The sequence below is a fragment of the Streptopelia decaocto genome (assembly GCF_964273445.1).
Source record: "Streptopelia decaocto genome assembly, chromosome: 1".
Lineage (NCBI taxonomy): Eukaryota > Metazoa > Chordata > Aves > Columbiformes > Columbidae > Streptopelia > Streptopelia decaocto.
The window spans coordinates 146,725,345-146,749,278 of NC_138663.1; the positions used below are offsets into that span (position 1 = coordinate 146,725,345).

The 23,934-nt window shown below is 41.0% G+C and overlaps 1 protein-coding gene across 1 annotated transcript in view; it reads left to right on the forward strand.

The window, feature by feature from the left end:
• The first annotated feature begins 9,093 nt into the window (after positions 1-9,093).
• MRPS9 (mitochondrial ribosomal protein S9) overlaps positions 9,094-23,934 on the forward strand; it is a 35,647-nt gene continuing 20,806 nt past the window's right edge. The window contains exons 1-2 of the mRNA XM_082050970.1: positions 9,094-9,232; positions 17,555-17,734. Of these exons, the coding sequence (XP_081907096.1) occupies positions 9,164-9,232; positions 17,555-17,734 (249 nt within the window). The 5' untranslated portion in view covers positions 9,094-9,163. The remainder of the gene's footprint in view (positions 9,233-17,554; positions 17,735-23,934) is intronic.

Here is a 23,934-nt window from a genome sequence, read left to right on the forward strand (position 1 = left end):
AGAACCCTTTGAATATTATTCTCAAGAGTAGTTACTCATTTGTTTGAGCATTTTCAGAATCAGACCTTTTATGACAAATGCATCAAAAGGCAACATTTTTCCCCTGAAGAGCGACAACACCAGTAGTTTGTCAGGAAAGCACTTTTAAAAAACAAAGTAACCTTTCTTAATTATTCTGCTGTTTAGTCCTCACACACACAATGATATTTGCCTGTAGAGGGATTGAAGTCCTGCTCTTAATAGTTGCTGGTCCCGGAACTACTAAACACAGGATCATCTTTTATTATAATTTTTTAACAGAATGAAAATCCAAGGAAAATGAGCACATAAAAACTATCTGGACAGGATCTGATCTAGCAGCCACAAGATCAGTGTCATCCCTTCATCACAGGCAAATCAGATCAGTGAGGTCAAGTCTGTTCAGGCAGGATCAGTAAAGAATGGAGCTGTCCCTGAAGTGTGTGAAAGACCAAAATACCAAATTATGTCATCTGTTGTGGACAAGTAAGTTAGACTTGTCTTCAGGTTCTGGTTCAGTGCTAGATTTATTGGAATGCAGAGGAAAGTGTGCTGGTAGGGGAGTCAGAAATATGGAAGAGCCAAAGAGAAAAAATTGATCCCATTGAATTGATCCTATTGATCTCATTGAAGAGTTACAGGTAGGTGACTCCTCGCCCCTTTTATTTTTAATGTTTGAAACTGCAGTTTTTTATTTTGAATTGTATCACATTTTCCCTGACAACTCCACTCTAGAAAAGATTTTTTTTCTGAAGTTCCTTGCATAAAAACTGTATATTTCTTCCATATTTTCTCAGAATCTCTAGATTGCAACAGAAACTACTAATCAAACTCCTGTTTGATTTTGGCTTATTTTTTTTTAATGTATCCAGAAGAGTGGAAAACTAGCAATCACATCCCAGGGGACAGTGAAGTCCTCTCCCAAGAGATATTTAGCAAGCTTTTCCATTTTGCTTTTCTTTTATTTATGTAAACTGAAATAATTTAATGTGATCTGTTTTAATCACATTGTATATCTAAGTACAGACTGACCTTTCCATGTAACTTTATAAATGACTGGGAAGGCTTGGTCAAAGAGACAAAAAGTCTGGCACCCTTTAAAATAAGCTGGAGCCTACTTACCTCCACAAGGTTCAGGATAATTTGCTTCCAGCCAGCCATGTTCAGCTGGATTGTGGCAGCGCTTTATAAATGACACATGACTTGTGTCATCAATAAATAAGTAAATCAGTCAGTTTGTGACTATGTTCACAGAAGCTGGAGATTCCTTCTCTCTCTGCCTTGAAAACCCGCAAACTCTCTTTCCCCTGTTTTGCCTCCTATTTTGAAACAGAACTAGCACAATCTGAAAAATACAGTCACTTGCTGCAGATGTTTGGATTTAGGCTGACATGCAGTATTAGATTCTCAATGTAAGGAGGTGATGATTCAGGCTGTTTCTACTGATATTTATAATAATTTTAATTATGCGTGCTATTTCATGAGTTAGCTCCAGACTGCATCATTTGCCCTCTTAAGTGCTTTCTTTGATGGTTGAAGATGGCAGAGCAAAAGATGTCAAAACAGAGACTGCCTTTCTACCTGCAGGTCAGACAGTTGAGAAGAGAAAGCATTCAATAGTGCTTTCTACTTTTCTCCTCACAATTATTTTCTATAGTTGGAACTTGGTCCAAAGGGGTCAATGGCTGACAGGTTCTCAAGGCTGGCATAAAATGCCTGGAGGCGAAACTATTATCCAGGTGCCAGTCCAGCTCTTGGAGAGCAGTGTACTACTTCCTCATTCAGGTTAGCTCTTGCACAGATGTTCAAATGCTAAAGGAGCTTCCCGTGCTTACCGCTCCCTCCAAACGTACCCACACAGGATTATTGTGGACTAAGCCTTAATTCTTGCGCAGCAGAACGATAGAAGGGATCTTTCCCAGGTGAAGTGTTGACTGGCTCTTCAGGTACTGGCACCCAGAGGGTAGACTGTAGGTAGCACCTCACTGTTGCAAGAAAAGAGAAGACAAAAAGAACGCAGTTCTTTTATCAGAACATCTGGGGAAGACATCTGTATTATGCTAGATACTTATTTTTCTGGACACTTTATAGCCTTGACATCCTAACATAAAATACCTAAAAATTATAGCAGGTACAAAACCATTATATATTTTTTTTTCAGTTGTTTTAGCATAAAAGAAAGCAAATGCTCCCAAAATATTTTAAATAAATTCAATACAGGCACATGAATGGCTTGTTTCTACAGCAGAAAAATGCAGATTATTTTCTTTATTAGTTGAATATAATAGTCAGAAAGTAACAGCAGTTACTTTTTCTTCTTAATCCAAATCAAATTTATCATTCTCTTTCCATGTTATTTCTGTGAAAGATGTACCGTATATATTTCTTTAGACTTTCCGTGGAAGCCCTGATGAATCAGAAGCTTCTGTTGCTGTGGCTGTTTTAAAACCTGAAATCTTTAAGTCATACTTTCTTGTGCTTCATTACTTCAGAGACTGGTCCAAAGCCTGTTAAAATAAATTTTCAGCTCTGAACTGGCTGGTATTTTGGTCATGATTTTCATTTTGAAAGGAGAAGAAATTTAATTCTGAATAACCACTTTGTCCTCTTTAGAGCATGTCTAAGAAGCATGGAAAAGTGTTAGGTGCTGGATTTGCCATTCCAGCAGTTCCAAAGACCCAAGAGCACCACTTTTATTCTATAACTTTTCAGCTCCAATTTGGCTTTCAGCAGGTGAACACAGTCTCCTGCCAGATTAGTCTGTGGCCAAGGTGACCATGTCCTCAACAACCCAGTCTCCTTGGCAGGAGTAACTTAGAGTCTAGGACTGCAGTACTCTATGGGATAACGCATAGTCATTAACCATCATGCACCCTGCATGAATTTTAATCCAGCAGGAAAGATGTGAGGCCACAGGAAGGTGCATCCCAGCCTTAAAACCAAAACCGAGCTTGCAGTCTGATGAACATACGGATGGAGTTCACAACCTCCAACAGCATCCATAAGCTGTACACCGGTAAATCCCTCAGGTTGTCCCAGGAGGGTTCTCTCTGAGATGCATTTTCTGGTTCTCTGGTGAGGTAGACAGGATTTACAGTGTCTACTATCTATCTATAAATGAATCTTAGGAAGCATATACAATCTGAAAAACTACTGTTTTCTTCTATTTATTCAGAATATATATACATTTCCAGTATTCAGAAAAATCAGTAATGAAAAGTTTATAAAGCTGAACAGGTTCAGTAATGGGAACCGCAGTAAATTTCCCTCTGTGTGATGAAGAGAAAAAACTACTACTGCTCTGTGTCTATGGATGGGGGACATTATTTTTATTTCTGATTCTATTTTGGGCTGTTCCAAGCAGCTCTGCTGTACAAGGAAGGTGACTCTCATCAGCACGAATGTGGCTCAATCAAGGTCACTTTGTCTCTAGGCCACTCCTTAGGCCTCGTTTATTTATCAGTACAGGCACAACTTCTGGATCTAATGTCAGTTCTGACTCAAAGTTGCTGCTAGGATCAGTAATGACATTAGTCTAACTATATAGAGACAAAAAAGTCTGATGCAAACCCTGGTCTAAAGAACAGCTTCAAATGATTCTAGTATTGAAATTCTGAATCAGCAATAGCAACACTGATAAATATATGGAGGCAAAGTGTATGGTAGGCAAATGACAAAGATACATTACATAGTCTAAAAGCACTTGCCAACTAAAAATAAGCCCTGACACCGCATTTGGATCACTTTGGACTGACTCTGGCATCTATGTGGAATAAAACTATCTTCGGGTGCCTCCAAATTACATCCATACAAGTTCTCCTTCTTTTTGAGAACTGTTTGTAAATCAATGGGTGCTACTCAAGTACAGAAATTATGGCAGACCTAGAACATAATACTGCAGAAAAAAATGCATCCCAAAATGCCTTGCAGTGCTCAGCAATACCCATAAGCTGTGCAAAAAAAGCCCCAACCAACAACCCCTTGGACTGTGAAGACAAAACCGATGCGGGGCTGTGATCCAAAGTACACTGAAGATTTGGATAACACCTTATTTCATGGAGAAGGAAAGCTGTAGGAAGGAACAAAACAGAAGGCACTGCTTTACAAACAAAGATCTAAGGCTATTTTTGATTCACCTTTATGGATTCTGTGCTCAAGCCAAACCAATTTCACTATAAAATGAAATATGATCCCTCTGTATTTAGTGTTGTCATGTAAATTTATTTTATTTTTATATTTGATAAATACTGTTGGAATAATGATTCTTGAAATCTCTCTCACAACAGACTTGATTGACAGCCCCCTAAGTGCTTTGCCTTTTATAGAGTAACATAATTGACAGCCCTTAGGTAGCTAGTGCATGTAGGCTATGAAGTGGAGCGTGCTCATTCCACATTTGAAGCAAAGTAAATGCAATTAAATAGTTGTTCTTATAATTAGCTTTTTAAAATAAATTTATGTGTTTGCATTTAAGAAAGCATGGCTTCTGGATACATCAGCCTCAAGCCTTTCAAGAGTGATGAAAAAGATCAATGCAAAACAATTTCTATGTCAAAAAGCACACATATACCATAAAATATGTAGAAATTATTTAATTGGAACAGAGTTAAAATACTACTGAATTCTCAGTATTTTTAACATGCATTTTGTTTTTTCAAAACACATACTGATCAGCTTCTGGCTTTTGGTCAAGCCATCCTTCTCCAGTGCTCTCCCTAGCCAAACCCTCAAGTCTTTTGTTCAACACTGGACTTGGGCATTCCTAAACTTCCCTGGGTCTAACGAGAATCCAGCAAGTGCCCCTGGTTAGGCTCTGAGGAATATTCTCAGCGTGTTGATGTTCTGCCTAGCATCTTCAGGCTCTGCCACCCAAATGCTCAGTCCCTGGATGAGTGCTGGTGATCACTGCCCCTTTTGGCACAGATGCCCCAGAACTTCAGCCACAATACTTACAGCCTAAGGAAGAAAAACACAGGGGAAATAGAACAGAAAATAGTTTATAAGAAGAATAATTTTAATTCAGAATTCAAACCTAAATCTACTATTTCATTTCTGTTCAGGCAAAATCCTAAAAAAATTAGGCATCTCTTCAGAAGTGGATTTAGGTTATGGTATCCTGAGAAGTTTTAACTCTCCTACAACTATTTGTTTTGTCTTTTCATTCATGGAGTCTCACTCCCTCTCCTGCAGATTAGCTTGTTGTATTGCTTGGCAGCAGGTCCTGCTATATTGTCCATGAAGTCCTGCTCTCTTCTCCTGCATAAATTGCTTGTATGTCTAAGCCTAAGATACCACCTTCAGCTTACTGCAGGTCAGAAGACTTTATCAGGAACTTATCTCTGGATATTTGCCCTGTCTTTCTACTCTTCTATAAACATCTGCCATTGGCCACTGCTGGAGTGAAACCCTCAGACTCAACAGACCTTTGATCTTACCCAGTGCTGCCATCCTTGCTCTCTTTTCATTTGCACCAGAGAGGCCATGAGCTGGAGATCCATACATCTCCATCACTGCCACTGGGATACCCGTTCCTCTGGCAACCAATTTTCGCACTGTCCATACCAGTAAGCTGGACACATGCTATCTACAAATCCCATCTCTAATTACATAATGACACCCCAAATCTCACTGCAGGACTACCTGCATGTAGGCTGGTAATGTAAGAAATCAGCAGATTTGGATGGAAGTTCAGCCATAGGTTTGTGCTCAAGAATTTGCATATACTGCAGATGTTCTCCTCAGGCTGTCCCCTGACCCATGCACATGGCAGGCTCAGCTTGGTTTATCTATTTTGCATTCAAAGATTTTTCATTTAAGAAACCTCAAACCCCACACAAAAGCACTATTTTCTTAATGTCAGGCTGCCCCTGAAAGACAAGACTGCAAAGCTTTCACTATCCCAAATTATATGCTTACCCTCATTACCTAGTCTGAAACCAAAAGCAGGTAATGTGCTGCAGGCAACAGTGCCCAGTTCTGTGATCACATAGAGCATGATCAGAGAGTGACAGGAGCATGTAGGTAATCAGGTTCACAATTTGAACAAGTTCCCAGAGTTGAACGCTGCCCAGTTGGCCTCAAAAAGGACATTCCTGCCACACAAGAGACTAAAGATCCACAGAGGATTTAGTGAAGCATCAGGGTAGTTTGCACGGATTAGGTAAGCATCTACAGTGTGTCAACTAAATGCAGAGGTTGAAAGAGAAGCCCTTTGGAGTTAATCTTGGGATAAGTACATTAAACATGATTTTCTGGCATTTACCCACACCTCTGTCTTAATAAACTGTTGACAGAGGGATGGGGATGCAGGGGGCTGAGCATGTAAATAACTTCCACTCATTTTTATCTTACTTTGGCTTGTGCTAAAATCTGATTTTGAACTGGCAAACCCAGCATCCTCCCATTCCAGCAGAAGTGGCAAGCCTTCCACTAGCAGGAAACCTTCTGGGGCACATTAGCCATGCCCACCACAGGTACATTGTCTTCAAAGGATCCCAAGTAATAACTACATGCACTTGCACTTAGCTCTATGATCAGTCTAGAAACTGGCTGCCCAGGCATCTCTGTAGACATATGTTCCAGGAAAAAGCAAGCCCAGGCAAGCTCCTTGGCAGCAGCCAAGGTTGGTTGGGAAATATATCTGAATTCAAGGATTTCAAAGAAGTTTGTGAAAAATCTTTCACCTTGAAGGGCAGCCATTTCTTCCTAAGGGCTGACCACTCTACAGATCCAAGAGAGACACAGCATGGCCCTTGTCATTAAATGTTGGTCTCCACATACACTGAGGTCTGCATTCAGAAATTTTGTAACCTCAGACTTAAACTATGGACCATACATAGGCTCCCATGTCATTGAAAATATCTTCCAGGCTGCAAAAGCATGCAGTTTTATTTCACAGTGTGCACAGGAGTTTATAGTCTTAAGCAGCTGAGGGAGTTGGATTTACATCAACCAGTTTCCAAGTGGCTGATATTGTACAGGCAGCTCAGCTCCCTGAAATTAATTGATAATTAATTATATGTCGGCAATAAAAACAGTCCACTCCAGTGGGGCTTTGTTTTTGTGTGTCTGATGGGGTTGAGTGTTAACAACTGCGCAGTATGGTGTGAACTGATGAGCTCCTCTGCCACCAAAACAAGCCAAGCTGCTGGGCTGCAGATGCCAGATGAGATTCACCATGGATCTCGAAGAGGCCAAACCACCTCTGGCTTTCTTCACCCCTTCAGCTCTGCTGTCTGGCTCCAGGAGGTGAGTCAGTGGGACTGTGCCCCTAACCTAACCCTCTTTTTCTCTTTTGGAGCAACAGCTGGTAATCAAATGCCATCCCTATGTACTCTATGAATGAGAGTGTGGCTGCAGTTCCTAGTGCTTGGCCAGGTGTGCACTCTCCTTTGGTGCAGTGTTCATAGCATTCACTCGCATGTCCTCATGTCAACAAAACTACTGTTTTCATTTTCACAGTCATTAACCACCATAATAAATGCACCTTTCCAGAAGGCTTCTCCTATACATCTCCACATGGGTGACTTCCCTGCCCATGGCCAGTTTCCTTATACCCTCTTTTATATCCCAGGGAGGAAATAATTCTTAGATATGCATGGGGGGAAGCAAGAGCCACCTGCAAAAAAGAAAAACAAACCTGGAAAAGCTAAGATTCACTTCCTGAGTTTTCTCTCAAATAGCAAGTGCTCATAAAGAGAAGGGTCCAGTAAGTCTAAAGTATAAAGGTTTTTTAATTCAATTTTTAATTAATTTCCACTTCTCCTGTGGTACAAAACACCAATATCCAGTCATCTCTAAGGAGGTACACTATGTAACTTCGTGAAAATTGTGAACCCTTTAAAGCCTTCAAGGTTCAGCATCCAGGTTAATGTTGCCTTGGGAGGTGACAGTATTGATCCCAGATTCCCCCACAGCAAGACACAGGTATGTTATCTCTGAAAAATGGCATTTTTTTATGTGGATAAAATACAGAATCACAGAATGTTAGGGATTGGAAGGGATCTCAAAAGATCATCTAGTCCAATCCCTCTGCTGGAGCAGGAACACCTAGATGAGGTTACACAGGAACGTGCCCAGGGGGTTTTGAACATCTCTGGAGAAGGAGACTCCACAAGATCCCTGGGCAGCCTGTTCCAGTGCTTTGTCATCCTCACTGAGAAGTTTCTTCTCATATTTAAGTGGAACCTCCCGTGTTCCAGTTTGCACCCATTACTCCTTGTCCTACCATTGGTTGTCACCGAGAAGAGCCTGGCTCCATCCTCGTGACACTCACCCTCTGTATATTTGTAAACATTAGTAAGGTCACCCCTCAGTCTCCTCTTCTCCAAGCTCAAGAGACCCAGCTCCCTCAGCCTTTCCTCATAAGGGAGATGCTCCACTCCCTTAATCATCTTTGTTGCCCTACGCTGGACTCTCTCCAGCAGTTCCCTGTCCTTCTGGAACTGAGGGGCCCAGAACTGGACACAATATTCCAGATGTGGTCTCACCAGGGCAGAGTAGAGGGGAAGGAGAACCTCTCTCGACCTACTAACCACCCCCCTTCTAATACACCCCAGGATGCCATTGGCCTTCCTGGCCACAAGGGCACAGTGCTGGCTCATGGTCATCCTGCTGTCCACCATGATCCCCAGGTCCCTCTCCCCTACACTGCTCAAAAAAACCAAAAGCGAGGGTGAAATATGCTTGCTACAAGTCTCCAGAGTAGCAGGGTTTCGCCTGACATGCTGCAATTTACAACGTTATCTGCTTCAGCAGCAGTCTTGATTTTAGCCTTTTCCTTCAGAGGGGGGTTCAGGGGAGCAGAGCCCTCCTCGGGTGACGGGTACAGCCCCAAAACCCGCGGCCATAATGCAAGTTACAAACCACCATTTTAAAGATCGGTGTGAAATTTAATAACGCTGATGTGTTTTCACTTTTCAAACACATTCTGACATCCCGCCCGCGGCCCGATCGCCGGCTCCGCTCACACCCACGGCGGCCGCCACGGCCCCGCGGCGCCGGGGAGGGCACACTGGGGGCAGCGCGCAGGCGCGGCCCCACCCCCTACCCCAACCGCCAATCGGTGGTGCCGGAGCCTGTGACGGACGGGCCCCGTGGTGTGGACTCCCCTTCCCTCTGCGGCCGGGGCAGCGTTGCCGCGGGCATGGCGGCGGCCGTTGGGCGCGTGCTGCGGCTGAGCAGCCGTTGGGGTGCGGCGGCGCCGGGCGCCCAGGTGAGTGCTGGGCCGGGCCCGGCCCTTTCCCCGCCGCCCGGCCTGTGGAGGCCGCCTGCTCCGTGCTTCGGTGTCCCGGGCCCTGCTTGGCGAGGGGCTCCGTGCGGTGACAGCGGGCGAGCACGAAGGCGGCGGGGTGAGGCTGGGGGGCTTGGTGTGGGGAGCGGGCGGTAGTGGAGCGGGTTCGTGTTCGCGGCGCGGCTGCGGAGCGGGTGTGTCACTGCCGGGGTGACACCGCGGTCGCTTCGGAGGCCCCGGTTGGACCGGGGGGAGGGGCTGCGGCCTGCCGGGTGTGCGGGGCTCGCGCCGAGAGGAGGCAGCGTTGGGTCAGAGTGCGCGGCCGGCGCCGCGGTCAGTTCAGCCCTGCAGTGCGCAGAGTTTATTTTTCTTAATATAAAGGAAAAAAAAGTAGTTAACCCCTGAATTTATATATATATATATATAACTGGAATTAATAGAGCCACGTGTAGACCAAAGCTATATACAAAAGTGAAGTACTGTAAGATTCATGAATAACTGGTGATTTTTTATATTGTTCATCTTGAATTATGTTTGGTCAGCAGGTAAGTAGATAAGGTAGTTTCCCAGTTCCTGCAAGGGAGAGAGAGGTGTGCTCCTTAAGTGCAGTAGCTGCTGATTAAACAGAATTACCTGTTTGCTTTGAGAGCTACCGGTGTTCAGCTGATTGCTGTTTAATTAAAAAGCGTAGCTGCTGTCAGTGTTGAGGACAGGCACTGTGTTTGTGCAGTGGTATTTGATACACCTGTATATATATTTAATGAGCGACCAGCAAGTGGATAAAAAGGCATGCTGGTAACACTTCCAAGTTACAAAGTAATTTAGTATAATAAGGGATAAAGAACTGTTCAGTGACTGAACTGTACCATACCATGGGGTTACAGAAGTAAGATGCAGTAAGGAAATGAAAGGTAATACTAGAAGGAGCAATTTGAACTGTTTATATTAGTTACTTCTAGATTAACTTCACCCATTAAGTATAAAGACCTGTTGCCTGTGTGGGTGCTTCTTTATGCAGCGATTAGAAACATGTGCACTTAAATTGTGCAAGAAATGAGAAAGAGAATAAGGCTGAAAATATTCTGATGTGAGATTTTATTCTCAGTTGGAATTGAATGCATTGATTTGGTTATCCTGTGTCAAAGGTATGATTATGCCAGTAGCTTAGTTTTCCTGGCCAGGCACCCGGTTGAGTTTGAGCCAAAAACTATTTGTGTCATAAATGAGGTAGTTATTTCGAAGGAGGAGTCACTGTAGAAGGTAGGGCTGGAAGGGGCTTTGAGACATCATTTGTCTACTCTCCACCCAAGAGATGGAATCAGTACCTAAGCCTGTAGCTATGTACAAGTCATCTTAACTGTTGGTGAACGAAAGGACACAAATGGGAGGCAGGGCCCAGGAAACTTAAAGAAACTCTTCCCATTAGGTGTAGTTGAGCTGTGGAACTGTTTGATGAGGGCATTCAGGATGCTAACCATTTATGTGAGTACAAAAAACAACTTAAGAAACTCTAAAGAAAATTCCACTGAGAATTGCTAGAAACAATATATCAGCATCCCTTTGAACTGCAGATTGTTGAAAACAGGGGAAGTGTCCTGGGAAAATGATCCCTAGTTGTTCATCCTCTCCTTGTGCTTCTGATACTGGCAGGGTAATATGGTGATGCACTGTTGTTCTAACCTGCTATAACCATTTCTTACATCAAGCATTTATCTGTCCTTACTGTTAGGGAACTTTTTTATTATGCCTGTCCTAAAAATCCCTTACTAGAGTTTAGTTCATTACTTCCTGTCTGTCTCAGTGGAGGAAACAGTGTAATTCTGTGGTTTTTAGTATTTGAAAGTATCTTGCACTGAGAGAGGAAATGGGAGAGAAACTTCATAATTATGGTTCCTTTGGCTTTGAATAACAGATTTAGTTTCCTGTTCTTCTAATAAGCAAAACACTGAGATTTAGCACAATTTATAAAGAAAAAAAAAACTAGCTTGATTACTCTGAGTTGCTTCTGATGCAGTTGAATAGCTCCATTCTGAACAGAAGAGTTCAGAGTAGCGTAGGTGTTATTTCATTTGACTGGGTCTGCTACATTATCACCATGGGTAATATATGTACTAATAATATCAGAGAGAGATAATACCGCTTTGCTGACAGTCATTCAGAACTACACACTTGGAATGGAGTAGCTTTTTCAGCAGTGTTAACTAAGCTAAAGAGCCTGTTAGTATTTGATAACTTGTGCCTCAAAACAACCAGACTGTAATTCTGTTCCTCATAATGCATGCCTGACATTTTCAACATATCTATACATTTAGGGCTATCTTTTATTTCTATAGTATACAGTATAAGCTAAACTTATATGTAGATTGGGTCAAATGTGCACAGAAAGTAGATTTTCTGGGTGGGGAGATGCAGTTCTACAATTACCTGTCAGTAGACTTTGTTTTGGGAAGAAGTTTCTTCTGCTGAAATACTTTGTGAAATTAGGAATAAAAAGTAATATAAAATCACATATGCATATTTGCTGACACCTTGTGATATTTTCTGATGTGTTCTATAAAATGCTTATTAAAACATCAACCTGATACTGGTTCATCTAATTAGTTTGTGGGCCGACTGAAATCTGAGATTATGTAAATGTTGTTTAAGTATATCAATTAAAACACATTTTTTAAAAGCAGCACACTAGAAAGCCAGATCTCTTTAACAAAAAATAATTCTTTAGAAACTTGGAATGGGTCTGAGCATTTACATTCTGTATGATTGCTACATAATGTATGTTTTTCTTGGGCAACAAGTGACCCGAGGGCTACTGTTGGTATCTTGTATGTCTGTTGGGTTCAGTAGCACTAACTGTGCCAGTAATGGACACATGGCAGCTTTAGTCCTGCATGCTGATGTAGTTGTACAGCTCCAGCTTCATCTGTTGATGAAATTCTATCCCAACGATAACTTAGTGAGGTGGACTGCAAACTGGCTGAAGGAAAGAAGCCAGAGACTCATGGTCAATGGGGCAGAGTCCGGTTGGAGGCCTGTATCTAGTGGAGTGCCCCAAGGGCCGGTGCTGGGGCCAGTACTGTTCAACATAATCCTCAATGACTTGGATGAGGGACTAGAGTGTACTATCAGCAAGTTTGCTGATGACATCAAGCTGGGAGGAGTGGCTGACACACCAGAAGGCTGTGCTGCCATCCAGCGAGACCTGGACAGGCTGGAGAGTTGGGCGGGGAAAAATGTAATGAAATATAACAAGGGCAAATGTAGAGTATTGCGTCTAGGCAGGAACAACCCCAGATTCCAGTATAAGTTGGGGAATGATCCATTAGAGAGGAGTGGAGGGGAGAGGGACCTGGGGATCCTGGTGGACAGCAGGATGACCATGAGCCAGCACTGTGCCTTTGTGGCCAAGAGGGCCAATGGCATCGTGGGGTTTATTAGAAGGAGGGTGGTTAGTAGGTCGAGAGAGGTTCTCCTTCCCCCCTACTCTGCCCTGGTGAGACCACACCTGGAATATTGTGTCCAGTTCTGGGCCCCTCAGTTCCAGAAGGACAGGGAACTGCTGGAGAGAGTCCAGCGTAGGGCAACAAAGATGATTAAGGGAGTGGAGCACCTCCCTTATGAGGAAAGGCTGAGGGAGCTGGGTCTCTTTAGTCTGGAGGAGACTGAGGGGTGACCTTATTAATGTTTACAAATATACAAAGGGTGAGTGTCATGAGATGGAGCCAGGCTCTTCTTGGTGACAACCAATGGTAGGACAAGGGGTAATGGGTTAAAGCTGGAACAAAAGAGGTTCCACTTAACCTTGAGAAGAAACTTCTTCTCAGTGAGGGTAACAGAGCACTGGAACAGGCTGCCCAGGGATGTTGTGGGGTCTCCTTCTCTGGAGACATTCAAAACCCACCTGGGCACGTTCCTGTGTAGCCTCATCTAGATGTTCCTGCTCCGGCAGGGGGATTGGACTAGATGATCTTTTGAGGTCCCTTCCTATCCCTAGCATTCTATGATTTTTAGTACAAATTAGTTTGTGCACTGCAGGGTTTTGGAAAGGAAATTGTTCAAGTCTGCCAGCTTAGAGCATGAAAGCAGCATGAAAATAGTGCAACTGCATGTGTACCACATCATTTGATATTGTCTTCTATCTCTGTAACTGTGTCATGTGGTAAAATGGACAACGTTTTTTCTTGAAGTCAGGCCTCCTACCTCTGATTCCCCTTTCCTCCAATTCCAAAAGTACAGGAAGCTTGATTCCTCTGCTAGCAATACGTGTTGATTTGATATCCATATAACTTCAGTGAAGCAAAAGGAACAGGATGAGTAAACAGACAGGTCCTAGTTATTCCTTTTCTTGAAAAAATTAAGCCAGAGAAGTTGAAGTTGTCTGAAAATGCTATTTTTTTTCTCTAAGGCAAATTTTACATATGCTTTGGCCCTTCTCATTTCCTCCCTGCGTAACTTCACAGCATCCTTGTAGTCTTCCTGAGTTGCCTGCCCCTTCTTCCAAAGGTTATAAATTCTTCTTTTCCTGACTTCCAGCTGAAGCTCTCTGTTCAGCCAGACTGGTCTTCTTCCCTGCTGGCTTGTCTTTTGGCACCTGGGGGACAGCCTGCTCCTGTGCCTTTAAGATTTCCTTCTCGAAGAGAGACCAGCCTTCCTGGACTCCTTTGCCCTTCAGAACTGCCTCCCAAGGGACTCTGCCAACAAGCCTCCTAAACAGGTCAAAGTCTGCCCTAAGAAAGTGGGATCAAATGCACCCTCAGCAAGTTTGCAGATGACACCAAGCTGAGTGGTGCAGTTGACACACTGGAGGGACAGGGTGCCATCCGGAGGGACCTGAGCAACCTCAAAGAGTGGGCCCTTGTGAATCTCATGAGTTTAAACAAGGCCAAGTGCAAGGTTCTGCACCTGGGCAGGGGCAATCAACAGTATCAATACAGGCTGGGGGTTGAAGGGATTGAGAACAGCCCTGCAGAGAAGGCCTTGCGAGTACTGGTGGATGAAAAGCTGGACATGAGCTGGCAAGTTGTGCTAGCAGTCCAGAAATCCCATCATATCTTGGGCTGCATCAAAAGGAGCATGACCAGCAGGTTGAGGGAGGTGATTATGCCCCTTTACTCCACTCTGGTGAGACCCCACCTTGAATCCTGTGTCCAGCTGTGGAGCCCTCAGTACAGGAAAGACATGGACCTGTTGGAGATGGGCCAGAGGAGGCCACAAAAATGATCAGAGGACTGGAACACCTTTGCTGTGAGGACAGGCTGAGAGAGTTGGGGTTGTCCAACCTGGAGAAGAGAAGGCTCTGGGGAGACCATATTGTGGCCTTTCAGTACTTAGAAGGGGCCTATAAGAAAGATGGAGACAGACTTTTTGGCAGGGTCTGTTTCAATACAACATGAGGTAATGGTTTTAAACTAAAGGAGAGGAGACTCGGGCTAGACATGAGGACGAAATTTTTTACAGTGAAGGTGGTGAAACACTGGCCCAGGTTGCCCAGAGAGGTGGGAGATGCCCCATCCCTGGAGGCATTCCAGGCCAGGCTGGACAGGGCTCTGAGCAACCTGATTGAGTTGAAGATGTCCCTGCTCATTGCAGGGCATTGGACCAGATGACCTTCGAAGGTCCCTTCCAACTCAAACCATTCTATGATTCTGTGAATGTAAAGCTCTGTGGTGTCCTCTAGAAAGTATGGGAGCATGCTTTCTTGTTTGACTGAAGTGCCAGAAGCGTTTAGCTGTGCTTTACAATTCTTCCCTGTACCACCCATGAAATAGTACTCTTATCCCAGAAGAGGTATCCAATACAATAGATATTAATTTGCATAAGAGGCTGTTTTCTAATTATGAACAGTTTGTGTGTTCAGGGACTTTTGATTAGTGACGAATTGAAACTAGGGAAGACTATGAATAGCTTGAGGGAAGGAGGACAAAAATGAGAAAATTACAATAGAAATTGACAGGAATAAGATGAAAGCAGTCTTTTTAAAGTATCCTGTTTAAAGCATAGCAGAGAGAAAGCAATTTTGGGCCAAGTAATAAAGAATCATATGTTCATTAACAAGAATTACAAATAATTAGTTACTGTTAAGACAAGAAATACAGAAGATGAATTGAATTCTTTCCTGAGGAGTGACTAGGAAAGAAGAACAGGGAATGTGGAGAGATACCTCTTCTTTCTAAGGAAATCACCAGAGCCTTGCCTGTGGAAAATGTGTACATTTAAAATTTTGATTATTTTTCTTTTAATTCTGTAAATGCTAATGTAACCTCACATAAAACATTAATATGAAAAAAATTAAAAAAGGCATACCAGGACTAGCATTGCATATGATATATATAAGCTGTGGAGAAAATGAAGCAAAATAGGCTCTTCAGCACCAAATTCTGCCTTGGACCTGTTTTTAAACCTTTTCCGGCAGAGGTTTTGGTTACTTTTCTGAGGTACATACCTTGGGGGGCATATCTTTTTCAGGTTGTAAAAGCGTAGAGGGTCAGTTATTTCCATCTCGTGTGACCTTGTCATTCAAAGATTACCTTCTGTGTCCAACCTTATTGAATTCATAGGACCTATCCTGCAGCACAGGTATGTGCTATACATAGGTTTAAGGCAGGGTATTGTAGTCTTTATTCCAAATCGACATTTTAGGCGGGGTTGTTAGGCTGTATATATTGAAGCCTGAGACAGTCATCAGGTACATTGATCATTAATAGTTCTGCATAGATACAGCAAATTGGATGTGTTGGACTGGTCGATTGTTGCCTGGAGGATGTCCAGAATACCAATACTCTGTGAAAGTATAAGAAAAGCTGTGTTTCGTTTCCTGCTCAAGTAAGACTTGACCATGCAATACAGAACAGCCAAAGCTTCTAGTCGCAGGAGAAGTTTGTGTAAGCTAACTCACATTACTGACAGAAGGGTGGAAGTTTGATCTGCTCTTGCGTTTTGTCTTGCAAATCTGTGCATGTAATCTTGTTTTGATGAGATTTGTGTGTTTGTATTACTGTGGTTATAACTAGGTTTGAAGGTTGCTGTTGTATTTGTATTAGTTAAACGAAGATAGTATTTTATGCTATTCATATTAGCTTAACTCAGAGTGATAAAATCCATCAAAATGCTCAGCACGTCTAAATTGTGATCTGGAGAAGACAATTCCGGTGACTCGGAAAACATTTAATAATTTCAAATACTAGCTTTATTCTGTTCCTCATAATAAGAACCCTAACTCATTCACTTTGTTGTGCGTGTTTGGCTAAAGGTAGACTGAGTCTATAGCTCCAGGAGCAGTAGAGGCAGTTTAATTTGTTCGAAGAAATGAAGGTGAAGAGGGGACGCCTCTTCTTCTTTCTTGCTCCCAGTTGCTTAGTTCAGCCACCTTCTTGTGTCAGCTTTGGCTCTTCTCAGAGGCTTCTCTGAATCGCTTGGACTTACCAGCTCAGCAGAGAGCTGCCCACTCATTAGGAGGAAGCAGAAGTTGATGTTCTGCCACTTTTAAGGAGCTGAGCTGGCTTGGAGAAGAGTCCGAGTGTCAGAGCTGGGAGTGGAGGATAGAATGCTGGCAGGGTTGACTGTGAGATGGGCTCACTCTGCCTTGTGAAGCTGCACCATGGCATGTAGCCAGAGAGAAGTGTTTCAGGGTCGTATAGGGTGAACAGTATGTTTTTCTGATTCAGAAGTGATTCTTTTTCTGTTTTTGCTTTTCTGTCCCACGTACTGTTTTTCTTGTGAATCCCTCCCCCCAGCCACAGAAAACGACACAAATAATCAGTTCTCATTCAGTTTGTGGAATAATTAAGCTGCAGAGGACTCTAATGCTAACATGGGCGAGACAAAATAGTACAGAACATAATAAGGAAGGAGCACTCCAGAGCCTTTAGCAGTGTTTGTGGAACCACGCACTTCTGAAAGCTACTGGAGAGCCACCTCACAAATCTTTTTTGTAGGTGAAGACAAAATCTGCTTATTTGCTGGTAGATTTTTTTAAGACTGCATCAGTTGATCAGTTCTGGGTTTTGCTTTTGCTGGATGTTTGTGAGATGTGATGGTATGTTTCTTTCTGTCAGGAAAATCTTCTGAATTGTAATGTATGAAAATGTTCAACTTTTAAAATGTGTCTATCTGTTTATGGACATTAAACAATTGGAAGAAAATGGTTTCATGAGTAATATTGCCTTTTCTAACTTATTACAGTAATGTATTGCATCTTGTTATAGGTATGAATGGCTTGTTATACTATTCATTTCATTTAGAGCTCACTGTGCCAAAAATATAAAATAAACCTCTCACTTTTCTTTTTTTCTTTTTTGTTTTTGTTAGACATTAAGGCTAATCTGTACCACTACAGCAAGGCAGAGGAAAAATGTAGGAGCCTCAGGACCTGAAAAGTACACAGAGGCATTTATTAAAAACCAGATTGAAGAGTTCAACCTAGGAAAGAGACATTTAGCCAACATGATGGGAGAAGATCCAGAAACTTTTACCCAAGAGGATATTGATGTAAGTACAGTTGCTCTGTTGGAGAAGTAATTTACTGTAGAGTTTCAGATATTGAAAGCACTTTACTTCAGCATGAACCCCTCAGCTCTCTGTGAATTTTAATCAAACTGTCAGAATAAGAAAGAATACTACTATACATTGCAAACATTGCAACTGTGACTGTGAATAGAGAATTCTACCTGTGCTACCGTGTGAGGTCAGACATCACAGTATAGAGCTCTATACTGTATCTCACTAAAGCACAGTAGGTTCTTTTTAAGAGTCGTAATGGATAATCCCCTTGATCTGAGCATATAAGAGGCACTGTAAAGGTTTCTGTAGCACTTCAAAACGTTTACCCACAATTTGACCTGCTGTGTATATTTAGGTCATTTTTTTTTTTCTATGATGTTGTGGTTGCTGGTAATGCAAATTAAATTGTATAGGATGTTTTACAACTAACACTCTGGGTTAGCTTAGGGATTTTAATATAGACGCGAATTTAAGCTCATATCAGTAGCTCTAAACATACTATTTTACTGCCATTCCCTCTGACAACTGACGGATGGGTGACCTCCTCTTGCTCATTGTCATTTATGCTCATGTATAGATATGCTGCCTTTCACTCAGAAAAATGTTTTGTTGCATGGATTTTTTTTTTAATGTCCCACCTGGTCTTTGCTTCTGTCATTTCTGTCTTATTTTATCACATATCAGAAGTAGAGAGGAGAAATGTCATTTGGTGACATTCACTCTTAGGTGAAGCTGCGTGAAGTCTCATGGCTGAAGCTTTCTCTGTGCAGCAGCAACGCTATTACTATAGTCGTGGCAGCACAGTATATCAGCAGGGCCCTTAGGGTAAACATAGTAATGCGTTATGTGCCAAAAGAGAGGTGTGCGTGGTTTAGTTTTTTAGGGGACAAGATTGTTTGTTGCCTCAGTGGCAAAATTCTGTCAGCATAGCTGTGTCCATGTAAGGGGTCTTGACAGCGTGCTTATGCCAGGAAAGAGAACTACATCTGTAGGTGGCCATACAGGCTGATTTCAAACACGTTTGACAGGCTTCAAAATTAAGTTCTGAAAACTTTTATCTGAAAATAGACAGCAAAGTAGAAAAGAGGCACAGAGTCAATGGCCTACTGAGAAAAAGGTTGAAATGAGACTTGATTCTTATCAGGTATCAGAAAATCGATAAGGCAAGCTTAGCTTCAAGTCACAGGTCTGTAGGAAATCAAGTTTTATGAGTACGAAGTTATGCACTGATACTGCAACTGCTTTCATTCAGAATCATAGATAACGCTTTGCTCTTCTACAGACACAAGTACCAGTGCAGAGATCCTTTCAGTCCCAGTGTAGGGTGGATAAGGTCCTGTCAAAGTATTCATAGAGGCATCTGGGTCAGCAGTAGTAGCAGCTTGTTTCTTTACATTTGCCTTCTTATTTCTGTGCAGACTATAGAATTTCCTTTTCCTGTATTTTTCAGATTTTTTTTCTCATGTTTAGTGACCTTTATTTTTTTTAGTTACTTTCTTGTGAAGTATTCATGCACAGACCTGCCACCAGAATACCTCCCATGTTAGTATAGTATGATGATGATGCTAATAGTTCAGTTTGTTTGCCCGAAAGGTTAATGGTAGGACAATGCATTAATCTGCAGTCTGCCTTCTTTCCTTGATTGAGTCTAGGGGCAAGGCTTAGAGACAGTAAGACTGGAAGAAATGGAAGACGACTGTATCCAAGGAGTGGTTTCTTCTTTCTGAATCCACAGCACTATGAGTTTTTACACAAAATTAACTGAGCTCCATCATTAGTAAAAGCAGATTTATTCTGGAAACTAGCTTTTACAAATGCAGTGCAGGTGACAAGTATGGGACTGCTTTGCAGACTCTGTTTCTGAAAAGATGGAGAATTGGAGCCAAAAGAGTAGTGTCTTGTTTGGTGATACCAAGTGTCTGTGGTACATGTTTGATATCTTCATATTCCATCAGGTGTTGGAGAATACTTAATGTGTGTAATAGTGTCTGCTATGCATAATTAAATTTCTGTTATAAAATGTAAAAGCTGCTTAAGCCCTGGCAGGAGAATTATCAAGCTTTACATTTTGAACAGTAATAATTCTTTCTGATGAGTACTTATATACATCCATGTCTTCTGCTGTTAATCAGTTTGTGCGGTGTATTTCAAAGGTAGACATCACAGGATTCTGTCCTTCACTGGAGTTTTAGGTATAGTTAAATAAAAGCTAAACCTTGTGAAGTTTTAAACAGGAAAATAAGTTGACTTATTTGCTAATCCTTCTGGATGTTGTGGAAGCAGAATTGCCTCTCACTGATGCTTTTATTTAGGAATGAAAAGTTAAGCTGTGCATTACAACTGTATTTCTGGAGGAGAAAAAAAAAATCCAGCAAATTGATATATAACTCTGCAGAAGTCTACCAATTGCTTTTTAATTGGTATTATAGACCTCACTCTGAAGCTAGGATGTTTTATTCTCCTATGTGTGAATATGTGCTATGAAGTTTCTCTAATTGATTTGCTTTGCCCATTCCATTTGATGTATCATTTTTCACAATATTTCATAATTTGTGCTTATTTCTAATGAACAGAGTCGTTAGGACAGGCATGTCTAACTACAACTGACAGCTAACATTAGGTGCCAGATGCAGTTTATAAAGCTGTGTAGAACTGCAGAGAACAGTTTAAATAAATTAGCACCTGTACATTAGTCTCACTTGCTGGTAATTTATAAGCGAATCAGTAGAGATGACATTTAGGTAAGTCATTGATCAAGTTAACAGCTGCATACCCACTGCCCAGCTGGGATACCTAATTAATAGAGATTGCAGTCCTGACCTAGTGCTTTTCCCCATTTGAGTCTGTAATCCTTTTATTTTGTGATTTAACTTTAACTTACGGTTGTAGTAAACAGCCTACCTTCATTTTCCACTGTCAGTTCTGTGATATTCTACTTTAAAGCCCAGAAATCTAAGTAAGATTAATACGAGAAAAGCGTCTTAATCTTCATGACCTATTTATATGCCAGTATTTTTATTATTCATTTTTATGCAGTCCCTAAATGTTCTCCCAGATATGAGCTCATCATAAAGCAATACTCCTTCCTCATAAGTCAGTGAAACTCAAAAGCTAGAGGTCTATGCTCATTTTCTCTTGTTGTCTGTCTTATGACCTAATAGATTGTTGTCAAGCAGATGGAATAATTTGCATCTAAAATATACATTTATCTTCACTAGTATATATAATGGTGAAGAAGTACCAGTAAGGTTGTTAATTATGAAAATGTTAAATGTGGAAAAACTTCATTCCTTATAGGTTATAGTTTCTTTAAATGAATTAAGACTACTTAAATGAAAAATAGGTTGTATTCAGTTACTTATAAGTGACTCAGCACATGTGATTTCTAAATAACATTCAGATTTCAGCAGTGCGAAGTGTTAGAAATGAGTGAATAATGGCATATGTGAAATGTCAGAAACATTCAGAACAAAATGTATTTCTGAACTTTGTTATCTGCAACAAGAGTGTCTTGTCCAACATTGTCCTTACAAGAAATATTATTTTTTTCTATTATTTTAAAATAGTTGAAGCTAGCATGCTTTTTTCAACCTTTTTTTTTTTTCTTATTCTAGTGGAGCCAAACTCTGCATCAGTGTTTTCTTATTTCTGCATCAAGGTCCATCTGAACTGATGATTGGTGTGTTCTTTTTTACTCTTTTTAATACTGTTCAGTGTCAGAAAAAATTACCTTCTTTCAACAGCTTTTGGTTTGTGGGTTTTTTTGTTTGTTTTTCCTGTGTGTTTTGTTTATTTGTTTGTTTTTCCTCTGAAAACCCTGGACAGGACAAATTTCTTGGCTTGTAGATTGATAGGAAGGGAAGGAGGATCAGAAGTCAGCATGTGCAACATGTACAGTAAAGAGGGAAAACGAGGGTGTGGCAGGTATCCTGAATTTGCACAGCATACCACATGCAGTGCTGGACAGATTATTTAATGAATTGGTTTGCATGTTTGAAGCACTGCCAGATACAATTTTTTTTTTTTTTTTTTTTTAGAGATGGAAGCTTGTTCTCATTATCCCAATTGGCTTGAATTCAAACTTAGAGCTACAAGTGAAAGACATTGTGGTCCTGCGGGCAGTATGTTGAATCATCCAGTCCATCAACAAGTGAGGATATAACAGGATTCCTTTTAGTTTGTTGTAGGAATGTTAAGTTTACTATTGCAGTTTAAGAAATGTCTGATGTAAAGCATCTTGTTACTAACATGTATTCATTATGATCTGCTATTTTTAAAGGTGTGACTACTGGGTATTACTAGCTATTTTTTTTCTGTGTAGATCAACAGTAGAGTGTAAAAACAAGCACTTTAAGATCCTGAAAGGAAATAGCTAAAATTCTTTTTAGTGAGTTCTAGCAGAAGCAGGCTGTACCCTTTTCCACTTTTTTCCAGTAGTTTATGTAACTTTTTTTTTTTTTTTGGAAACACCGTTGTGTTACTAGGTACCAGGATTTGTAATTGTGTTTCTGCTGAAAATAATTGCAGGTGTTTATTTTTTAGATAGTTGTGTTTCACTTCCAAAGACAATGGTAACAGTGTGATTTAACAAATAGAAATAGCAGCCCAGAACCAGTGGAGGCTACGGTGGGTGAATAAGTCTTGTGTAGTTGAAATGATGGCCTGAAGAAAGTAGTTCTTGGTCGTATTCAGCACAACATTTCCTTTCTCATCTAGAGTTCAAGTCAAGTTAAGCGCTAGAAGAAGGATATGGGCCATGATTCTTAAGCTGAAAACCACTCCTGGAATGGAAAACTGCAGTTAAATCTGAATGGTTTCTTGGGAACTTTACTGCTAGCATTTAGACCTTGATTATAAAGTTTTAAGAGGGACATTCATCTGCTTTTTGTATGTTCAGGAAAATGCAGAATGTGCTGTTAATTCTCTGCAGAATTTTGACTCAAGCCATAGAGATTCCTGAAGAGAAGCCTGTGTTCCATATCTGAAGACATTGTCAAAAGATTTCAGAAAAATATTTCATGGTTATTTATGTGCTCCAGCTGCAGTTTGGAGAGGCTAATTCTGATGTCATTCTTAAGGTTCATCCACCATCTTATTCTACAGCTAGTACACATGAGTATTGAGAATCTGAGAGTTTTTCTGAAATACCCCTTTTCTACAAAACCGAAACATTTGCATAGAAAAAATTGGGTTCTGTAAATGAAGTTTCCAGGAGGCAGACTAACTTGCTAGGTAGTTGCTGAAAGCACAGCTTGAGGACACAGCTATTTAAAATTAAGAAAAAATTTCTGGATAAGGTTGAACTGCAGCCTGTTGGATCCCAGGGTAGTTCCTAATGGGTTGTAAAGACAAATACTCCATCCTTGATTACATTTCCATAAAAAGGGAGAAGGCAGGAAGACTGTCTTTCCACTTTGGAACAACAAAAAAGTGAACTTGTAAAGTGAATTCTTATTCTTTGGCTAGTTTTGTATGGGGAGCTGAAAGTAGATGTTAGGATTTCTTAATGCAGAGTTTGTTTATGCTTTAGTGTGAAAGACGTGAATATACACTCAAGCAGTATCAAATAAACTTTCTAGAAGAAGAAAGTCTTAAATGCCAGTCACTCTCTTCATTATAAATGTTAAATTGTGATATTTGGCATTTATTAAGGTGTCATAGGTACAGTAACTGTTTTATTTGAGATTCTGGAAATGCTTGTATAAAGACTACGTCTTAAGTACACACACAGAATCCTGTAATAAATTCTTTTAATATATTATATAAGGTGTTTGTTTAACATCATTTGGCTCACAGCAGAGTTCTCTATTGTCATCATAATTAATCCCCATTTGTTCATAAATAGGTGTTCACCTACTGTGTGTATGCATAAAATGCCCATTGACTAACAAATGGGAATACAGTAGTCACTAAGAGAAACAAAATTACCATTTTATAACATCAAGTTAAGCCTTTTGTTTGCTTCAGAATTCTCAAAATTTCTGTTCAGAATGCCAGTAGGGGATTAATGGAAGTAATAGGTTAGGTCTTTTTACACTCTATGCATATTAAATCGGTTGAAGCACTGACAAGCCACTCCATGTCCATGGAAAAAATTATCAGCAAGTAATAGCCTTAAGGTAGCCTAACCAACAAAGAGCTGTTCTTCTTAAGAGGAGATTTTAAACTCTGATTTTATTGTAATTCTA